The sequence below is a fragment of the Akebia trifoliata genome, chromosome 11 (assembly GCF_017979445.1).
Source record: "Akebia trifoliata isolate Shusen 1 chromosome 11, ASM1797944v1, whole genome shotgun sequence".
Lineage (NCBI taxonomy): Eukaryota > Viridiplantae > Streptophyta > Magnoliopsida > Ranunculales > Lardizabalaceae > Akebia > Akebia trifoliata.
In genome coordinates this window covers 6,487,944-6,507,136 of record NC_141385.1, presented here as the reverse complement: position 1 = coordinate 6,507,136, position 19,193 = coordinate 6,487,944, and the positions used below count along the sequence as shown (strand labels likewise).

At 34.1% G+C, this 19,193-nt stretch overlaps 1 protein-coding gene across 2 annotated transcripts; it reads right to left on the bottom strand.

The window, feature by feature from the left end:
• Positions 1-1,313: 1,313 nt before the first annotated feature.
• On the bottom strand, positions 1,314-7,900 carry LOC147390609 (phospholipase A(1) LCAT3-like). 2 transcript variants are annotated; one of them, XM_086417194.1, is made up of 6 exons: positions 7,519-7,900; positions 4,438-4,529; positions 2,433-2,560; positions 2,181-2,335; positions 2,016-2,067; positions 1,314-1,501 (listed from the first exon to the last, which is right to left on the bottom strand). In XM_086417194.1, exons 2-6 carry the CDS (start codon positions 4,513-4,515, stop codon positions 1,456-1,458), a joined length of 459 nt encoding a protein of 152 aa, XP_086273320.1. In that variant the 5' UTR covers positions 4,516-4,529; positions 7,519-7,900; the 3' UTR covers positions 1,314-1,455. The 2 variants fall into 2 exon arrangements, with proteins under 2 accessions (XP_086273320.1, XP_086273321.1); XM_086417195.1 differs by having other exon boundaries at positions 1,315-1,501; positions 2,200-2,335.
• Between the last annotated feature and the right edge of the window lie 11,293 nt (positions 7,901-19,193).

Below are 19,193 nucleotides of genomic sequence, written 5' to 3'. Positions count from 1 at the left end.
AAAACTTGGCACTTAGTTTCGACTCTAAAGAGATCCCAATATATATGGCTTGAGTTTGGACTTTAGCTCTTAATGACTATTGCGGGGGATCGAATTTACTGTGACCTTATGATAGAATTGTTTGATGCCTCCATCATACAAATTCAAATTTTGCTTTAACCAATCATTACAGAGCTTGGATCACCACTTCTCCGACCCGTATACAAAGATTATATGATCATTACAGAGCTTGGATCACCACTTCTCCGACCCGTATACAAAGATTATATGATGATTGATAGGCTTAGTTTGATTATAGTAAAACTAACTAAAGTAATGATTTTTTGACTCCCCCTCCATACTCTCGTAGCGTGGCATGGCATGTGCTAGAATCATAGATGTGTGCCTCTCGAGATAGAAGAACTACACGTTTATGAGAATGTGCAGATATGTTTTCCAACTATAAAGAAAGAGTCATGCTAATCTAACTATCTCGTGTGGCATACTCAATCCACTCCCTAATGTGGGGTGTGCTAAAACCATAGATTTTCTTTCATCGGAAAACACAATTGCACAGATTTATGGGGATGTACAGTAATATATCTCGAGACATAAAAGTCTGGTTCTGGCACATCCCATGTAAGGGGAGTCGATTGAGTATGTCACTTGGGGGAGCATATTATCATCACTCATAAAGAAAGGGCTAAGAGTTCGGTGATCCCCAAAAAAAAAATGACCACTACAAAATATGAGGTATTTAGAGGCGGTTTTAAACCGCCTCCAATTACGAGTAAACCGCCTCCAATATATTTAAGGGCGGTTTAGTCAAACCGCCCACTATAGTGGCGTCGCTGATTCCTTTTAGTGGCCGACTAAGGGTGGTTTTAAAACCGCCTCTAAATAATGATTTAAGGGCGTTTTTTATATTTTTAGAGACTGTTTTAAAACCGCCTCTAATAATAATAATTTAATGGCAGTTTAAAAACTGCCTCTAAAGAATATGATTTAAGGGCGGTTATTATATTTTAGAGGCTATTTGAAAACCGCCTCTAATAATAATAATTTAAGGGCAGTTTTAAAACCGCCTCTAAATATTGTTATTTAAGGGCGGTTTTTATATTTTGGAGGCAATTTGAAAACCGCCCCTAATAACAAATTAGTTTAAAAAAAAAAATAACATTAGAGACAGTTAAAAACCGCCTCTAATGTTGTAAAAAAAAATTAATAAAATATTCATTCCAAAATAAAACCTGCAATTATATAAAGAAAAAGAATTGCTATTGGCACCCCACATTTCACTTATCACATGTTTATAAAATATGCCACAACCTGTAAATGTGTTGTGTGGAGGTCCACGCTTGATCTGGTCCGAGATAGTATTTTTCAAGCATTGGAAATGCCTTGAGATGGTCTTGAAAGCTAACGCGGTGTAAGGTGTAGCAGCACTGAGACCTACTACAGTTTCAAAGGAGAACACTACCATTTGCATTTGTTGGTGGTAATGCTTGTACCTTTTGCAAACCTTTAGAGAGCACAACAAGGGTGGACAGTCACCAAAACGAATTCAGAACCATGAAAATAAATTGAGATGCTACTATGATCCTCTATCTAGCAAAACATGAAATGCACAATGCACAGATAAAAAATTAAAGCTTCGAACGATACTCTGCAGTTTATGACGAAGCGCTTGAGGAAATTGCTAATCTAATAGCACATATTACTGATAATAGAGTTTAGAATAGCCTTCTTTAACAACAATATAAACATTCTAATATGGAAAAAAGAATAATAAATTAAACATTGTGACCATAGTAAGATCCAGGGGATACTAGTGAATTCAATTTGGACTAGTGTGACAATTACTTTAGCTGTAGTGCTGGTTCAGCATTGAATTAAAGTTAGATAAGAATGGTTGTAGTGTCATGGGCCAGGCCACTTGATAATTGTAACAGTAATTTGACAACACTTCATCAGCAGAGGATCATATGAAATATGGATGGCCATGCCAATCAAATATTGATGGTCAAAGGAAGTACCTTGAAATGGGCAAGCAATGGAAATCCACTTGTTTACATACTCTGCAAATACCTGTCAATAAACGATTCACATCATAGGTCATAAGGGAGCTGGCATTATCCTCTCAGTAACACAAGTTCAAATTCCACAAAATATATATATGGATAAATGAGTCAACTCGGCACCTAGATAAGATATACGCACATCATGATGGAGAGACATGAAGCACATCACAAGCAATCCACCCATTGAATGTGATATTATATTCACTTTTCTCCCTCCCGAAGCCTTATAAGCATTTGCCAACTTTACTTTTAGATCATCCATTGCTTTGTCAATTCTGCTAACATGATAAGCAACCCGAAGCTGAGACTATCGAGTGTATTCATTAAATGCAAGTTTGATAAAGTCAACCCAAACATCAACCAATTGACTACCTATTACTTTGCCGGAAGTCATAACCATATCCGAACAATGTGATTCCCTTCTCGTACCCACATCCAAGAAGCATTTCAATCATGTCATGGAAATGGTAAACATTGGTCAAATGTGTACACTTTACCAACTGTCACATCAAGTGAAGAGCACAACAGAGAAACAAGGTAAGGAAATGCTAATAGTAAATTTATAAAGTCAAAGGAACATTTTTATTTCAAAACACATAATACCATCACATCTATTGACGCTAAGGCAAAATCACTTATTCAGTTATTCCAGTTGTGTGGATTTGTGATTCATAGATAAGTAGGGGGAAATTCATTCATGACAAAATGGAAACCAATGGCTGAGAATTTTTTCAAAGGTTAATATCATGTTAGTATTTCTCATGATGCTGTTTGACAGGGAGCAGATGCAATTGATAGTTTTTCTACTCAAACATTCAATTTTAAATTGATTAATTAGCTTCATTGAGGTAAGAAACCTTATATTAGTCGCAAAATAATACCACTAAATACATAAGCACATGTGAATTAAGGGAACAACATTCAAATACTCATGAAATAAATGAAAATCTGGATCAGAATAAGCCAGCATTAGAAATATTCAAGCTACATAACATGATGCAGTAATAAACCCATAGCCCTGCATTTCTGTGGTTGAGATCATGTTTATGAAATTTGTAACTTTTCAAAAACATAAATATTAATGGTTTAAATATATGGAGCAAATTTATCACTGTATTTGTCGCTAAGTATTGCATTAATTCAGAAGCTACTAGAACATCTTATTAGCTTCTGTATGTATTTAAAAATTATTAGCTGCATCAATACTATCTACATGAACTTGACTGACTAGATTTTCAAAGTCACAACAATAAGATATATATATATATATAAACATCCTCTTTAGGGTTAAAGGGGTAAAAGAGGAAAGATAGTAAAGTTAAGAGGGGTATTATTAAGGGGGGAGGGGGGGGTGAGGAGAGACAATAAAGTTGAAGGGGTGGAGAAGTAATAAAATAAAGTATAGTGTGGACCCCACTCCACTGTAGCTGGAGTGGGAAGTTTATACCCCACAATTGTAGCTTGAGTGGGATCCACCACTGTATTTTATTTTATATATATATATATATATATAGATAGAGAGAGAGAGAGAGAGAGGATTTAACGAAACAACTTCATTTGAATGTAGCCTTTACTGAAATACAACACTGTTAAGTTAAATTAGTGCAAGTCAAAGGCTCAAAAGGAGCAAGAAGAAAGCTGAAAATGAAGTGGAAGGTGGTAAGAGAAGATATGAAGACACGTGTATTTCTACAACGCATGGCTCATGATGATGATGACAACTTTCACAGCATGTTTGGTTTAGTCCCTAGTACTAATATTTCGTAAAACACCAGCATTTTATGTAGCATTATAAAACTATTCAAGAAGTGAATCTAAAAGGTGGTCCAACGTCTTTCGTGATTAAACCATAAGAAAGATAAGAGAAATATCATGAAGCCAAGTACTGCAGAGGTAGGTGCTGGACCTGCAGGCTTCACTCCATCCTGTACATACAACCCAACAATGCACCAAGCCATGGTAAAGGGAGAGGGGCAGCTATTGGTTATGCCATAATCCAGAAATAACACCAACCACATGGACCATCAATTGTACAAACTTTTTGGGCCATCTGTAAACCATGACCACCAAGACTTCTTTTTTACATGTCCAGGTCTAATCTATATTTTACAGATGGGACTTAGATAGGGAGATGAAAATGACGGTCTGTATTTTTCTGCATTATAGCCCACCCAAGGGGTGCTTGTTAATAGAAAGTCCGCATGGTTGACCATGCTAAAGCACATATTTCTAGAAACGCATACAAAAACAGTTACAAAGAAACATACAGAAACACACACGCACAACCACCCCCAACCCACACACAGATGTATATATATAAAAACACTTGCAAACCAGCTACACATGCACACACATTTTATAGAGGTTACAAACTTACCCATGAAGGATCTAAAATGTCAATTGCAAACAGCCCATGATCATCATCAGGGACAACAACATCAGAGTTTTTATCCATTGTTTGTGTGTAACCTGGAAAACCAAACTCTACAATCAGCTTTGGGAAAACTAAACCAAAAGGCGGTTTTTTTTTATAGGTAAAAGATTTTATTATAAAAGAAGAAAGCAAGAGCAGGCAAGGTGGCCATGCACCGAATTACATGAAGATCAGCTAACTAAAGAAACAACAAAAGCTACAAAACAGAAACTACACAGTCAATGATCGCACAAAGAACACCCCCCCCCCCCCCCCCAAAAAAAAAAAAAAAAAAAAAATTAATAATAATAATAATAATAATAATAAAAAATAAAATAACTCTTCTAAATTCTTTAAAGCTGTTGATGAGAACCTCTTGAAGAGAATTCTCTTTTCCTTTTGAGACCCTGTAGTTCCGCTCCAAATGGACTGTGATAACAGGCATGGGCATAAGAATGACGACTCGAGAAGGAGGAGAACTGAAGTTGGAAGCTCGTCGAGAATAAGACAAAGGCTGAGCCAGTATGAGTCAGGGGGGGCTATCTTCAGAAAGAGAAGGAAGGCGAGTGGGGAGATAACACACTGGGCGAATGCAGAGAGAATAGATAGGCAGAATTCGTTGATCCGAGGGTTATGGAACTATTACAGCTGCGCAACAGATGCCCCAACACACGGCAAAAGAAGTTAAAAACCATAGAATGCTTTTTTGAGAGAGGAATTCCTTTATAGGCCAACAATGACAAAGGTCTAAGAGTGAAGAAGGAAAACACCAAGAAATTTTAAATCAAGAGATGTAAAAGACCAATGAATTAAAAGATGGTTAATCAATTCCCCACTCAATTTGCACAAAAAACAAAAGTTAACTAATGGGATCCCCTAACCATGAGATTGTCCAATGTCAGATTTTCCATGAACAATGGACCAAATGAAGGAAATTTTTTATGGAACTGTTGTGCCCCAAATGACCACGTCAAGAAAGGGATGACTGAATGGAGACTTCATCGACTTGCAAAACGATTTCATAGGAAATACTCTTATCTTTGAACCTTTAAAGATTTCATCAACTTAGGGGATTATTCCCTTGAACATTTAAACCTTATGGACAAGACAAGATTTTTGGGGAGGTTGATGATGGATTTTTGGGAAGAAATATGTATATATATATTGGGGACGGTTCAAGAAATATTCAAAAACATACCTAAAGATAAAACAACATATCCGTTGGATCTGAACAGATTGACGGCCAAGATATTTTTTTCTGAAATAAAGCAAAATCTGATTTATTAAAAATGTGTTACTTGAAATGTAATTGTTGGATCGCGCACAATCCAAAAATGACAAGTACTTGGAGTTAGGATTTTGGATTTTGGCCGGGAAAAGCAACAAACAAATAGTGGTGGATATCCTATTATCCAAAAATTCATTTCCCTTAGGTGGTCCAATTTACTTTTTTTCTATGTTTTATACAAAAATAATTCAAAAAGGTACAAGATTCCTTTTTGTGGAAATGTCTAAATGATTCTAAAAGGAGGAATCAACAGTACCATTTTTCAATAACTTGAAAACTAGCTACTATTCAATGTTCCATAATTTATTCTTTGATCATTCATTCCCCAAATAATAAACCCCCAACTTGTTTGCTTCACTGAGCAATAAGAAAAGTTATAAACATCTTTCACCCACACAATGTCATCAAAACCTCAAGAGGCTTGAATGATCTCCTGGCAGATGACAAACCACTCAAATTCCCTATGGATAATACTGAGGAATAACCTCCTTCTATTAATTGAAAGAGTTATCTTGCAGAAAACCTTGAAGTTGTGGTAATGATTATAGGATGAAAAGATTCCGACTCATTTGCTATACAGACTGAAAAGAAAGCAGTGCTATCCTACAGTCATGCAGCACCCAATTATTCATCTCCAGGCATAATTTTAACTCGTTCATACCTAGTTTATGGTAGATGCCTTAATCAGTCCCACACTCACATTACTTTTACTGCATAATTCCAACATTAGCTTCTTGTGTTTAATTTGCCTAGGATTCTCAAAGTTCACGATTATACACTTTTTTTTCTTAAATATTTTACCCAAATTGTTCAATAAATATTTAAGCCACATATTCATGTGTTAACACACCCTTTATTAATACTTCAGAAATGCCAAAGACCAAAAATTTTGACAAATCTTGTTCTAGGACTTGCCATGTTTCATGTGAAACCAAATTGAAAAATAAAAACAAAACAAAACAATTATAACGATGACTATAAATGAGACTGCCAATAAAGATGTACCTCAAGACTTCATCTTCTTAGCTATATTAATCAACTTCAACCTACGATGAGGATGGAAGGATAAAAATACTGCCTTTAAAGCACTACATTTGATTCAATAAAAAATAAACTTCTGAAATAGACATGAAAAACATAAATTGAAGCAAAGCAAAGCAAAAGTAAAGAAAAAAAAACTTCTCCTTCCCCATAGAAATCTTAAAAAACCTGTTTGTCAGTGCAGGAAGTTCACTGAGATGATCTCCTCTCAATATTAAAAATTTGGAAAATGAAATCTAATGTTCAAGGATCCATTGCCACACCGTAATCAAAAGTACGACATTCTTTTATTAAAATCCTAGCTATAAAAATGAGAGATTAGGTTTTGGTTTGAAACTGAACCAGAAATAAAATCAAAACTATATCAATTAGGATTTTGGTTTGAAATCGAACCAAAAATCAAATCAACACTATAGAAATTAGGGTTTCGATTTGCAATTGAACCAAAAATAGATTATCAAACCTGATTAAAGTTTCAATAACAAACAAACAAAAAAAAAAAAAAAACCAAAACCTGATGAACCCTAGTATCAAAACAAACAAAAATTATGTAGAGAGAGAGAGATGGATAGAGACCAATAGCTAAAACGCACAGATCTGAAGAAATACTAAATAAAAAAATCCAATATCACTATGTTAGATAGATAGGTCTAACACTAGAACAGATCGAGAGCTCGAAAAAAAAAATGAAAAAAAAAAAAAATACAAAAGCAAACCTGATGAAACTTCAGCTTGAACAGATCGAGAGAGGGCGCGATTTTGAGAGAGAGAGAGAGAGGGCAGATTGAAAAGAATCGCGCTAAAACATTTGCTCAATAAGTGCCCGTTGATCTGGATTTTGTAGCGTTTTTCCAAAAAATGCCCTCATTGATCTGGTTTGTGCGGCATTTTTCGAAAAACGTCCCTGTTGGTCTGAAATTTGAGGCATTTTCCTAGAACCGCCGGTGTGTAAACGCCTCCAATCAATCTCCGTTGAAGATGTTCTTCGTTTTTCCACGGCGTTTCTGACAAAATCGCCTCCAAAACCCCTTTCACTGGTTTATCTCGACGTTTCTACCAAACCGCCTAAAATAAGAGCCACTAAAAGCCCTAATTTTTGTAGTGGACTGACATCAAGCCTTTTTTAAGAGGTGTTGGGACTGGAGTCCTCTTAACAGTCTACATCATGCGACACTTGCTTGGATGCTTCCTCATGCAAAGATTTCGTCTTTCTTGTCTCTCATCTTGAGTACTATTTCCCACTTAGCCTTCTCTCATTCTATCTCACCTAACCTTCTTGAGTACTATTTCCGACAGTAATGGGTGATAATGGAATTGATGACATGATGCAACTATCATCATCAATCTCAATCTCTGCTACTTCTGCAGCGAACAATGATGATGATGATCTGATGTTAATCCAAAAGACAGCATTTGTGATAGGGTTTTCAACATCTAACGTCGCCAGTCGTGGGATCTTCAAACATCCAGGTGATGGTCCAAAAATTCTTGAAAATATGGATAATCAGACGTATGTAATTCTCTGCAAGGTCTACACCTTTGCTATGTTCATAAGCTTGGTATTGGGTCTGATGCTACTTCTACTACTCCCCCAAATGATGAAGAAGAATTGCACTTTTAAAATGGGGACGAAGTTGATGATGTGGTTTCCAGTATTATTTGTGATTAGTGCTTATGCACTTGGCACCTATATCCATCTTATGTGTACCTAATTAATCAGCATCTCTATGTTGTATGTTGTTGGTGCTACTAGAAGGAGCAGTATCATAAATAAAAAAAGTAGATTGAATATATCCCGAGGAGTGAAGATCTATGTTTCCCGAACTTGTCGCATCAGGGGTGTGGTAAGTCGGATAGATTATCACGACTGTATGGAGTATTTACTGTTGTGTCTGTTGTTGAGTATTTTGGGTCTCCTCAAAATGTTCATTAATATTTGGTGATTGTGTTTAATTATGCTTTATATTTAACTTCTCAATACTAAATAAAATGAAGTGGCTTTGTTTTATATATATATATATTTATAGGGATTGCAGGTGTTTCAAATTTCGTTTGTGACCAAATCTCAAGATTCATCGGAATAATATCATAGCCATGCATGCAAATTGTATAACCAAACCTACACTTTTGAGCAATTTTTTAAATTTTTTTTTTTTTATATCGTATTAACAAAGTTTGGATTCAGTAATTTGGATAAATTCCTATCTTGTTTTTGACATTTGACATTTGATTGACACCCGTTTGACATATGGTGTAGATGCATAAGCAATAAGAGTGAAAATATTTCTCTCCTGCCCAATATGAAAAAAACAAAATTTCTTATTTAGATCACTTTGTGACGTACAAAAACATGATCCACTACCACAATGTTGTAGAGGATGAAATTCTATGAATTTTCAATTTTTATTAAAAAAGTTAATTTTCATGGTCGATTTTTAATTTTTAATTTTTGTACTTGGTAGCCGTCCATTTTCAACAATTTATATCAAGCTCAAAAAACTGGTTTTTTAACCATATTTTCTTGACCATGAGATTTTATATGAAATCTAAATGATAATCCGTGTGGGTCCCATGACTTTTTGAAAATTTGAAATCTTGAAATAAACCTCTAACAAACCATCACTGAAAAAATAAACCTTGTGAACAGTCGAATCACAAGGACTGGTTATCATCCCATTTAAGATTTGAAAAAATTGGAAGAATTTTGTGACTATTCTATACTTAATTAGGCCTACCTGAGTCAACTCATGTTTATATCCTGAGGATTTTTGTAACCATGTCAAGAAGATACCCATTAGGAAGATCTGATGTGCTTCGACTGCACTGGCAGACTCATAAGTACTCGGTTCTCACTCCTCAACAACTTAGACCTAAAACTTGACGAGTCAACTCAAAATTTGGACTAGTCAATTCAACTCAACTCATCTCAGACTAAAATGTAAAAAATGTAAATGTATCGAATCGAAAAAAAAAAACATCTAATTATCACAATGTTTTTACTGGTTTTTGATCCGTGTGATTGGTCGTTTTTAACTTAAGCACCCAAAAAAGTATAAGAATAGCCCTAGAATCAACGGCTACAAACCATTGATGAAGATGTGCTTCAATCTCACCGCATGTGCATGCTACAAGCTAAACAGACGACTTGACTTTTACAGACAAAGTCAAGAAGATACCCATTAGGAAGATCTGATGGGCTTCCACTGCAGTGGTAGACTCATAAGTAGTCGGTTCTCACTCCTCAACAACATAGACCTAAAACTTGACGAGTCAACTCAAAATTGCAAACAAATAAAGAAGGTGGGCAAGCCAAGCTCGTCTCTGGATCTGGAAATCACAAACCCAAATTACTAAGACGGAAGACGATTGCGTCGATAGAAAAGAAGAAAAAAAAAAAAAAAAAACCCTAATCCTAACTCTAATTTCTGTCAAAGATGAGCGATCCTATTTGTATGCTAACTTATTTGAAATGTAAACATCTTTTATTTATTTATTTGTCTTATTTTGATGGTTTTCAAGGTTATGCGGTTGCTGAAGGAAGATCTGTAAGAGAGGAAGATCTGTAAGAGAGCGTCGTCTTCCTTGTTGTGATATTAGTACTGTTTGGTTCCTGTAAGTTCACCTCATTAGTATCTTGACTTACATATTTTCTGCTATAAACTAATACAGAACATTCAAGGCCTTAACTTAGTTTTCAAAAGGGGACTTTGGTTGTGTTTCTCTGAGAAAAGGAATATATATATATATATATATATATATATATATATATATATATAAATAGGGAAAAGGTTGCATGGACTGAGGGAAATGCAAAGTATGGATATCCACGTATGGGCATGGACTACCCCATTGGTCCAAATGACAACTCAGCCCTCTTGTTTGTGGTTTTGATTGGATTTGGAAAAAAAATCCCGAAGGAAAAGTATTTTTTTTAGAGTCAGATTTTAAATTTAAAAATGGACAGTAATTGAATTCCTAGATTTAGAATTTAAATCCAATGTTGAAAAAAATAGCTTTTTTCAATTCTGTTTTTTTGAGAATTCTTAGAATTTCATGCTCTATGTACAATCTGATGATGTATTTGGGTGTCACGTTGACTGAAGGTCCATGGAAATAGATGGTCTTTCAGTCCATATAACCTCATCTCATTTGCCATTGAACTCCTAGATTTAGAATTTAAATCCAATGTTGAAAAAAATATCTTTTTTCAATTCTGTTTTTTTAAGAGTTCTTAGAATTTCATGCTCTATATACAATCCGATGATGTATTTGGGTGTCACATTGACTGAAGGTCCATGGAAATAGATGGTCTTTCAGTCAATATAACCTCATCTCATATATATATATGGGGGCGGTTCAAAGGCCATATGTAAAAACATATGAAAAAACAATGGTTTTTCAAAATAAGGGTTAGAGGTTTTGGATTGAGCTGATTTTTTGCGAGGATGGTCACTATGATGAAAAGATCATCCTCACAAAAAATCAACTCAATCCGAAACTTCTAAATCCATCAAAAGTGATTTACAAATTAGTGACAAAAATTGGCAAAAAATTGACGGTCCACATTCTAAATCACTTTTAATGGGGTTAGAAGTTTCAGATTGGACTGATCTTTTTTTTTCAGATGATCTTTCCATCATAGAGATCATCCTCACAAAAAATCAGCTCAATCCGAAATTTCTAACCCATATTTTAAAAATTTATAGATGTTAATTGTTTTTACATATGTTTTCTCATATGGCCCTTGAACCTTACCCTCTCTCTCTCTCTCTCTCTCTCTCTCTATATATATATATATATGAGATGAGGTTATAGATATTAAAAAGCCTCCCTCCCAGAAGAAAAAAAAAACATAATAGTATACCTCATTCAATAATCTCCGATCTAAACACAAAATCTTTGAAAAAAATCCCTTCAAAATCAATGGAAATCAACAACTGGTGATGCATAAGCTCTTTGAATAACAGAGTAATCTCATGAACTCTAGCTTCAACTGCTTGTAAAAATCCATGATTCTTAAATACACCTTTTAGAAAATCATTTGTGGCAAGACATAAAAAAACAAGAAAAGGTTATTTGCTTCATAATTTGGGCCTTTTTTTTTTTTACAAGACCATCATTAGCCAAATGGATTTATATTTTTGACAAGGATGGACCATCCTTTTGTCTACCTAATTAATATATGCTTTAACTAGATTGGTCACTGAACCTGAAAAGTGAAAGGGCCAGATCAATCTAGCAACTAGATAGGTCAAATGGTAACCCGGCTCACTAGTAACATGGTTTTGTATCTCGGAGGGGACCAACATAACTTAGGCAAATCATCTCGGTCTTGGAGGGATTTGAGCAAGATTTCCAATTAGACTCGACCATTGCAAAGACTTGTCCAGGGCTCGAGTCATCTCGTTTGAGATTTTCAAAATTGAATCCACAATGGAGCCTATATTGAAGTCGTTTAAGGCTTCTATTGGGCCATTCCATTATTTCATTTTATGATTGTTCTGTCTAGTTTGAGTTGCCGTTTTTTTTTTTTTTTTAGTATTGGTGATCACTGTTCTTCAATGATCCTGCTCTTGGAGGCTATTGATTTTAGCAAACTCATGTTGATCTTTGTTCACCATAAGTTTGAGGGAGGGTGTTAGATTATTAGATATGAAGCATTGGACTAAGGTGTAGTGACACACCGAATCATGTATTTATAGAAATTAAGATAGTATTAGACTGATTTAAGATTACGATTAGATTTGTTAAAGATAAGGTTTATCACTAATGCCTTCCTCACCTAGCTAAAATATATATTGGAATAACTTCCAAAAAGTATGTATGGGAAAACGTTGCATAGACCATGGGACCATGTAGAGCATGGACCAAATGACAATCCAACCTCTTGTTTGTGGTCTAGATTGGGCTCGTAAAAAAAATCTCTCCCAAAAAAAGCATTTTTGGTGTTAGATCTTAAGTTTAAAATGGACGGTCATTGAACTCCTAGATTTAAAATTTAAATCCAACAGTGAAAAAATCTTTTTTTTCAATTCTATTTTTTTTACAATTCAGGAAATTGTATGCTCTACATACATGTGGCACTCAGTGGTGTATTTGGGCACCATGTTGCCATGTGGTTCATAGAGAGAGAAGGTTCTTTGGTCCATATAACCCCATTCGGAAATGGAATAAGAGTTGGTGATTCCGTAAAATAGCATTTTAAGTGACAGCAAAGGACGATTATATTAAGTTTTTTTTCCAGTGGTACATCAAAGTCACCCTCATTCTATATCATGCTAGACTCTTCCTCTTGTAATCTGTCTGTATCCATTGAAATTATATCCACGGTCCTTGTTCTTCAATTCCAAATCCATATTTAATAAGTATATGACTTATCTCGGCATCAACATAAGCATTAGGATTTGAGGAAAAACATAAATGTCCTAGAGACTAGTTTCTAGGGATACATTTCTCTTGGGAATCCTCAACATCCCAACATATGTGTTGATGGAGAGCCTGGTCGAGGCAAGTATTTTCCTTAGAGAAATTTCTAAAAACATCTGCAACTTCCAGTAAACTATGCATTTTAATTTTGAAAACATGCCTAGAAAGATCATAGGTATTGCAAAGTGATGATCTCACTAACAAAATTCAAACATGAGATGGCGAGATCAGTACTATTTATTTTAAAAGTGACGATCTTGTTGGAAAACAGCAGGATCACTCCTATATATCTAAAAGTGACAATCACACTGATATTATACAAGAGACGACGTCACTAAAAAGCATGTTTTGGGAATTAAAATGAACAATGTAATGTAAGAATAGGAATTTTCATGGAGAAATTTCCCAAAATGTGATCAAATTGTAAGAAGTCTAAGTCTTTTCTAGTAGAGATAGTAGAGAAAGAAAACATACTCAAGAGAGGAGAGATTGAGAGATTTGAGAAGTTTGAGATTTAGAAAAAAGTGAAGCAAAGTGATAGAGGTACTCCTAGTATCGATTTGCTCCATTTTCTTTATGGTGAAATCAAGTTTCAACGCTCATACCTCCATGGATGTAACTTTCAAGTGTAAAATTTCGTGTTGTCGGTATTATGTTTTTACTCTTTCTTTGTGTGATTATTTATCTTCTTTATATTTGCTACTATTACTTGAGTTTGTCCTCCGTTGTCATTAGCAAACAAGGTCTTCAAAAGTGTGGCATACAAGGTGTTTGATGAAATACCCAATAAGTATTTCATCAAATTACTAAGTGAGCATGTGTTCATAGATTGTTACACAGGGATTAATAATAAATAAAATGAAGTGAGTTTGTTTTATATGCATATAACTTTGTTTTTATACTAGAGTTTGCATGTGAAAGATCATCTTCTTAATGTTAACGGGGATAAAAAGGATAGACTATAAAATTGTAGGGGTATTATCGGAGAAGGGTTAAAAAAGAAAAATGCAATAAAGTTGAAAGGCATTTTTGAAAAATAAGGTACAAGGATACAATAAAATCATTTCTAGAGATGCATGCAAATATTGAATTTGAGTCGCTTAATAAGAGTTCTAGTTCTGATTTCAGTTGATGCCATATATCAAGTTCTAATTTTTATTGTAACCAGATCTTAAGATTCATGGATCGATATCATAGCCATGCATGCAAATTTTATAACCAAATCTTTACTTTGAACAATTTCCATCTAAGGTGATGAATAATTAATGTTTGTGTTATTCCGTAATAGCAAAGTTCTGATCCCTTTATTACATGATGGGTTCAATTTAGTTAATTTGGATAAATTCAAAAAGTTTCCCAAATTTTTTGGAGAATATACAAATGATGTTTTCGGTTTCTTGTCAAAATTCATAATCTTCAACCTTCATAAAAACCCTATCTTGTTGTTGAACTTTAATTTTGAAGAAAATAACATTTTGACGGTTAAAGATAAAAATGTTACCGTTATTTCGCAGTTAGGATTTTGCAAAAACAATTCAAAAACTCAAAAAAAAAAAAAAAAAAAAAAATCCAATTGTTTTATACTCTGCTCACCCAACTCAATTTTTATAAGCATGTCAAGATACCTGCGGATATGAGACCCATTAGGAAGATCTGATGTGCTTCGACAGTTCGACAGCAGTGGGAGAGTCATAACTCGGTCCTCACTCCTCAACATAGACCCTAAACTTGACGAGTCATCTCAAAATTCGGACTAGTCAACTCAACTCAAACTAAAAAATGTAAATACATCGAAAAAATGGAAGTATCATATTAGTCTTTTTAGTGGTTTTGAATTCGTGGATTTAAACATACAGACTAATTGGTTGACTTCTAGTCTTTCACAGATAAAGGCAAGTCGTCGTTGTCGCCGGTTTATTTTGATGAAGAAAACGATCCCATGCTTCTTCGCCTATGGAAATAGGATACCCCAAGCAATATATCATTGATTCAGTGTTGGTCGATCAAAGTATCATCAAAAGATCAAATCGTACCCTTCTAGTACTGATCAGTTGGAACGGTTGAATCACAAGGAGTGGTTAGCATCTTCAAATCCAATAGACATCCTGAGTCTATTATCAACGTCTTAGAAAGAATCTCCAAACGTAAGTACTATAAGTCTAATGAGACCCTTTGAACTAGAAATCCGAAAGCTCTCTCAACTCTCAAGCAAAGAAGTTTGATTCCATTCAAGATATTTTGAGAAAATTAATAAAAATGATAACAATTGTAGGCTCTCTGATGAGTTTTAATTTCTTTGTCATTGAACTTTAGGGCAATGTCAGTGGCCACATCCTCTTCCACAAGCCCGATATTGTTGGCCTAAGATAAGGACCTTCAATTATGTACTAAACATGCTTGTTTCTGCGAAACAATTAGATATCATTCACCATGTGTACTTGGGTGCACCTTGATTGGGTTTTGAAATCAATACGTGTTTACTACGTGAAAAAAAAGGGTAAATTCTATAGGATTCTTTTAAAGGACTAAATGTAAATCAGAAATTAATCTGAAAATGGATTCTCAAAATAAATGCGAAAATAATCTGAGAATCCAAATCTGAAAAATACCCAAACTTTTTTTGTATAAAATACATATCACCAGTCATTGTTTTTCACACTCTTACGTTGCGAATCTTTTGGTCTTGATTTGGAACTTTCAAAACTCTGATTCACTCTTTAGATGGTGTAAAAATGAAGGAGATTAAGAGAGTGTATCTGTTTTGGGGACCAAACGAAGGTATTTATAATCAAACTTAGTCGAAGCTTCCATCAAGTACTCAATCATGTCTTGATTCGTTGCTACAACCCAGATCTAAACTGAGTCATGTTTCTTAACTATAAGAAACGTGTTGGAGACGAAGTGGACCACTATAAGGAGATCTGAAAAAAGGGAGTTTATAATCTGTCGAGAAAATTGGAGCTAACACTAAATTCAACGGACCTTGGAATCAAATTTATCACTTTTTTCACTTAGTGAATGCATCCTATAAAAGATTTATGTGAATGTAACAAGTTGGTTGTGGTCTGGTAAAACATGCATCGATTTCTTCATCTTCTTCTTAATTTGATTCTTTGGAGTCTCTTCTGTTCATAGGAAGAAACCCATTCGGATCGGTTAAATTCATTATTTCAGTTATAAGGCTGCCAATTGATTGGTTCGTATTGGATCGGGTTCAATGTGAGCTTATTTGTTAAGAAATGAATTTTGCTAAATTAGACTCACCTCCCCGTTTCTCCAACCAAATAAACTCTCTCCACTTCTTCTTCCTTCCTCCTTTCTCTCCAAGATTTGGGCGACTACACAAATAAACTCTCTCAATTTTTTTATTTTTTTTTTCTGGGATTAGGACTTAAGTTCTTTGGTGGGTTTTGTTAATTGGAGTGGGTACAGAAGATCACAATAAAAAAAAGTCAAAAAGGGGGAAAAAAGGGTCTATGTCGGCATCGCGTGATTTTTGCTGGATTTCTTTCTTATTTAATGAAGTTTGATGAAATAGATAGATTGTTAATGAAATTTATTTGTTTGGTCTTGGTATCAATTTTGATTTGTTTGGGTAAAAAAGATCGTTTTTAGAAAATTTAGGGTATGTTCTTTACAAAAGCTAGCTCCAGTTCCAGAAGCCAGCTTCTGGAAGAAGTAGAAGCCTAGAGCCAGAAAAGCTACATTCAACAGAAGCTTGTTCGTTACAGAAGCATTTAAGCTAAAAATTGATGTTTGTTTGACAATTTTTTATTGCTGGATTCTGGTAAAATGATCAAAATACCCTCAATGTTGATAATGCACAAAAAATGACTAGAATATATATTATAAAAATAATTATTTTTAATTTAAATAAATATATAAATTTTATAATTTTATTGAAATTTCGACAGTATCTCTTCTTAAAAATGGACATATGAAAAATGACATTAATGCATTGCCATCATTATCATTGTCATCGTTATTATTGTCTCATTATCATTATCTGTATTATTTTATATAAAAGATTGAAGATGACTAATTTTCGAAAGAAAATTCAAATTTTTTATAAAAAAAATCTAGGATTTCATTTGGTGATTTTTCATTAATAACTGAAAACAAATTATACTAATTCCTAAACAGATAATATATAGTCATCTATGGTAAATTTTAGTTATTTTCCTTTTTATCTCAACCGTCATTTGATGAACAGTAAACCTCTTATGCTTGTCTTTGCATCTTTAGGCTAAAAACAATAAACCTAATTTTATTTTATTTTATCTTAGAATTTGAGATGATATGTTTTTAAGAAAAAATGAAGACTTTTTTAACTAAGATTAAAGATAAGGGTATTTCCATCATTTTATGTCAATATTTCATGGAAGATCAAAGAAAGATTATGTCATCAGTTTGAACTTTGAATTTAAAAATACATAGGATTATCTATAATGAGAACTTTTATTGGCACCCCAACATTTACGTACAACACCTCATCTAAATTTTATAGTCGATGGTGCCAATGTGAAAATATTAATTCCTATTTTAAATGCCTTGTGTTAATTTTTTTGTTGGAAAGTGGTGATAAATAATTTAAAGTAATTGGATTGTAATAAGTAAAAGTTGAGATGCCAATATAATTTCTCCATAATTTTAACAAAGAAAATCAAATTGCTTGGGGTGAAGTCATAATTAATGGTGTGTTAATAACACATGCTTTATTTATTTTCACATCTTTATCACTCTCTCTCTTTCTTTTTCTCTCTCTCTCTCTCTCTCTTTCCATTACATGTGGCGGACCCATCTACCACAAATTTTTTTTTTCTTAGATATTCATCACTCTCTTTCTTTCCATTATATGTGGCGGACCCATTAGCACAATTTTTTATTTTTTTATTCTTAAAGAAGAAGGGCATTTGGTGAAATATTATTTAAAGAAGAAGGGTAGTTAGGTCATTTTAGGTAGAGCCATTTTCGGTCTTTGCTTCGCGCAAAAGCACCCTTGCGAAGCACCTCTAAGGTGGCTTCAATTTCAGACTTTAATTTGAAGCCCCATCAACTCCAAAAGCCCAAACGAACGGAATCCAACGGGCTTTTTTAATCCATATCGAAGGTGTGTTGCGTTGTTAATATACTTCTCTCTCTCTCTTATTAAGTTGGGATTGCAAGCTGTAATTGAATGAGATCGGGTTTTGGACTCTTCCCCAGTCCCCACCTCTCTCTATCTCTCTCTCTCTTATAAACGCATGTCGCCATGAATGAGAGATTGTATCTGATAGGCAACTCATACTCTACCCTTCGTAAACAAATGAATTGGCCTTTGTTGAATTTATATTTTTTTAGAAAGATGATTGGTTGGTTGTCTGCCATTTATCTTGATTGATTCTCATTTGAGGGTTTGATTGGTGAAGAGAGACGGAGAGAAATAAATAAAGAGAGATGATCAAGACCAAACCAGACAAGATAACGAGATTGAAAATCATGCATCTTAGAGATAAATTAAAACGACATATATAACAAGAAGCAGTTTGAAAACTTCACATCCAATATTAAAGAAAGAACAAGAAATTTAAAAAAAAAAAGTTTAAACTAATTATTCTCAAATATGGCTTCAATCGAACCAGAAATAATTAAAACCCACATATGTATATATGGTACGTATGTGAAACTAAATCACTTCAGTTTATTTATTTAGTATACGCAGCTGTGTGTAACCCAAACACACACAACAATTATTATTATTATTATTATATAAAAGCATATATAGTAGCAACAGTAACAGCAGAGATTTTTTCATATGAATATATTGCTACTTATCAACAAAAAAAAAAAAAAAAACAGCAGAGATCTCTAGAGATGATGATATTAGGGAAACGAAATGTGAATATAGGTGCCAAGTGCATAAGAGCTCGTCACCACTGATACTGCAACCCATATCATCAGCTTCTTGCTTATTATAGAAATGTGA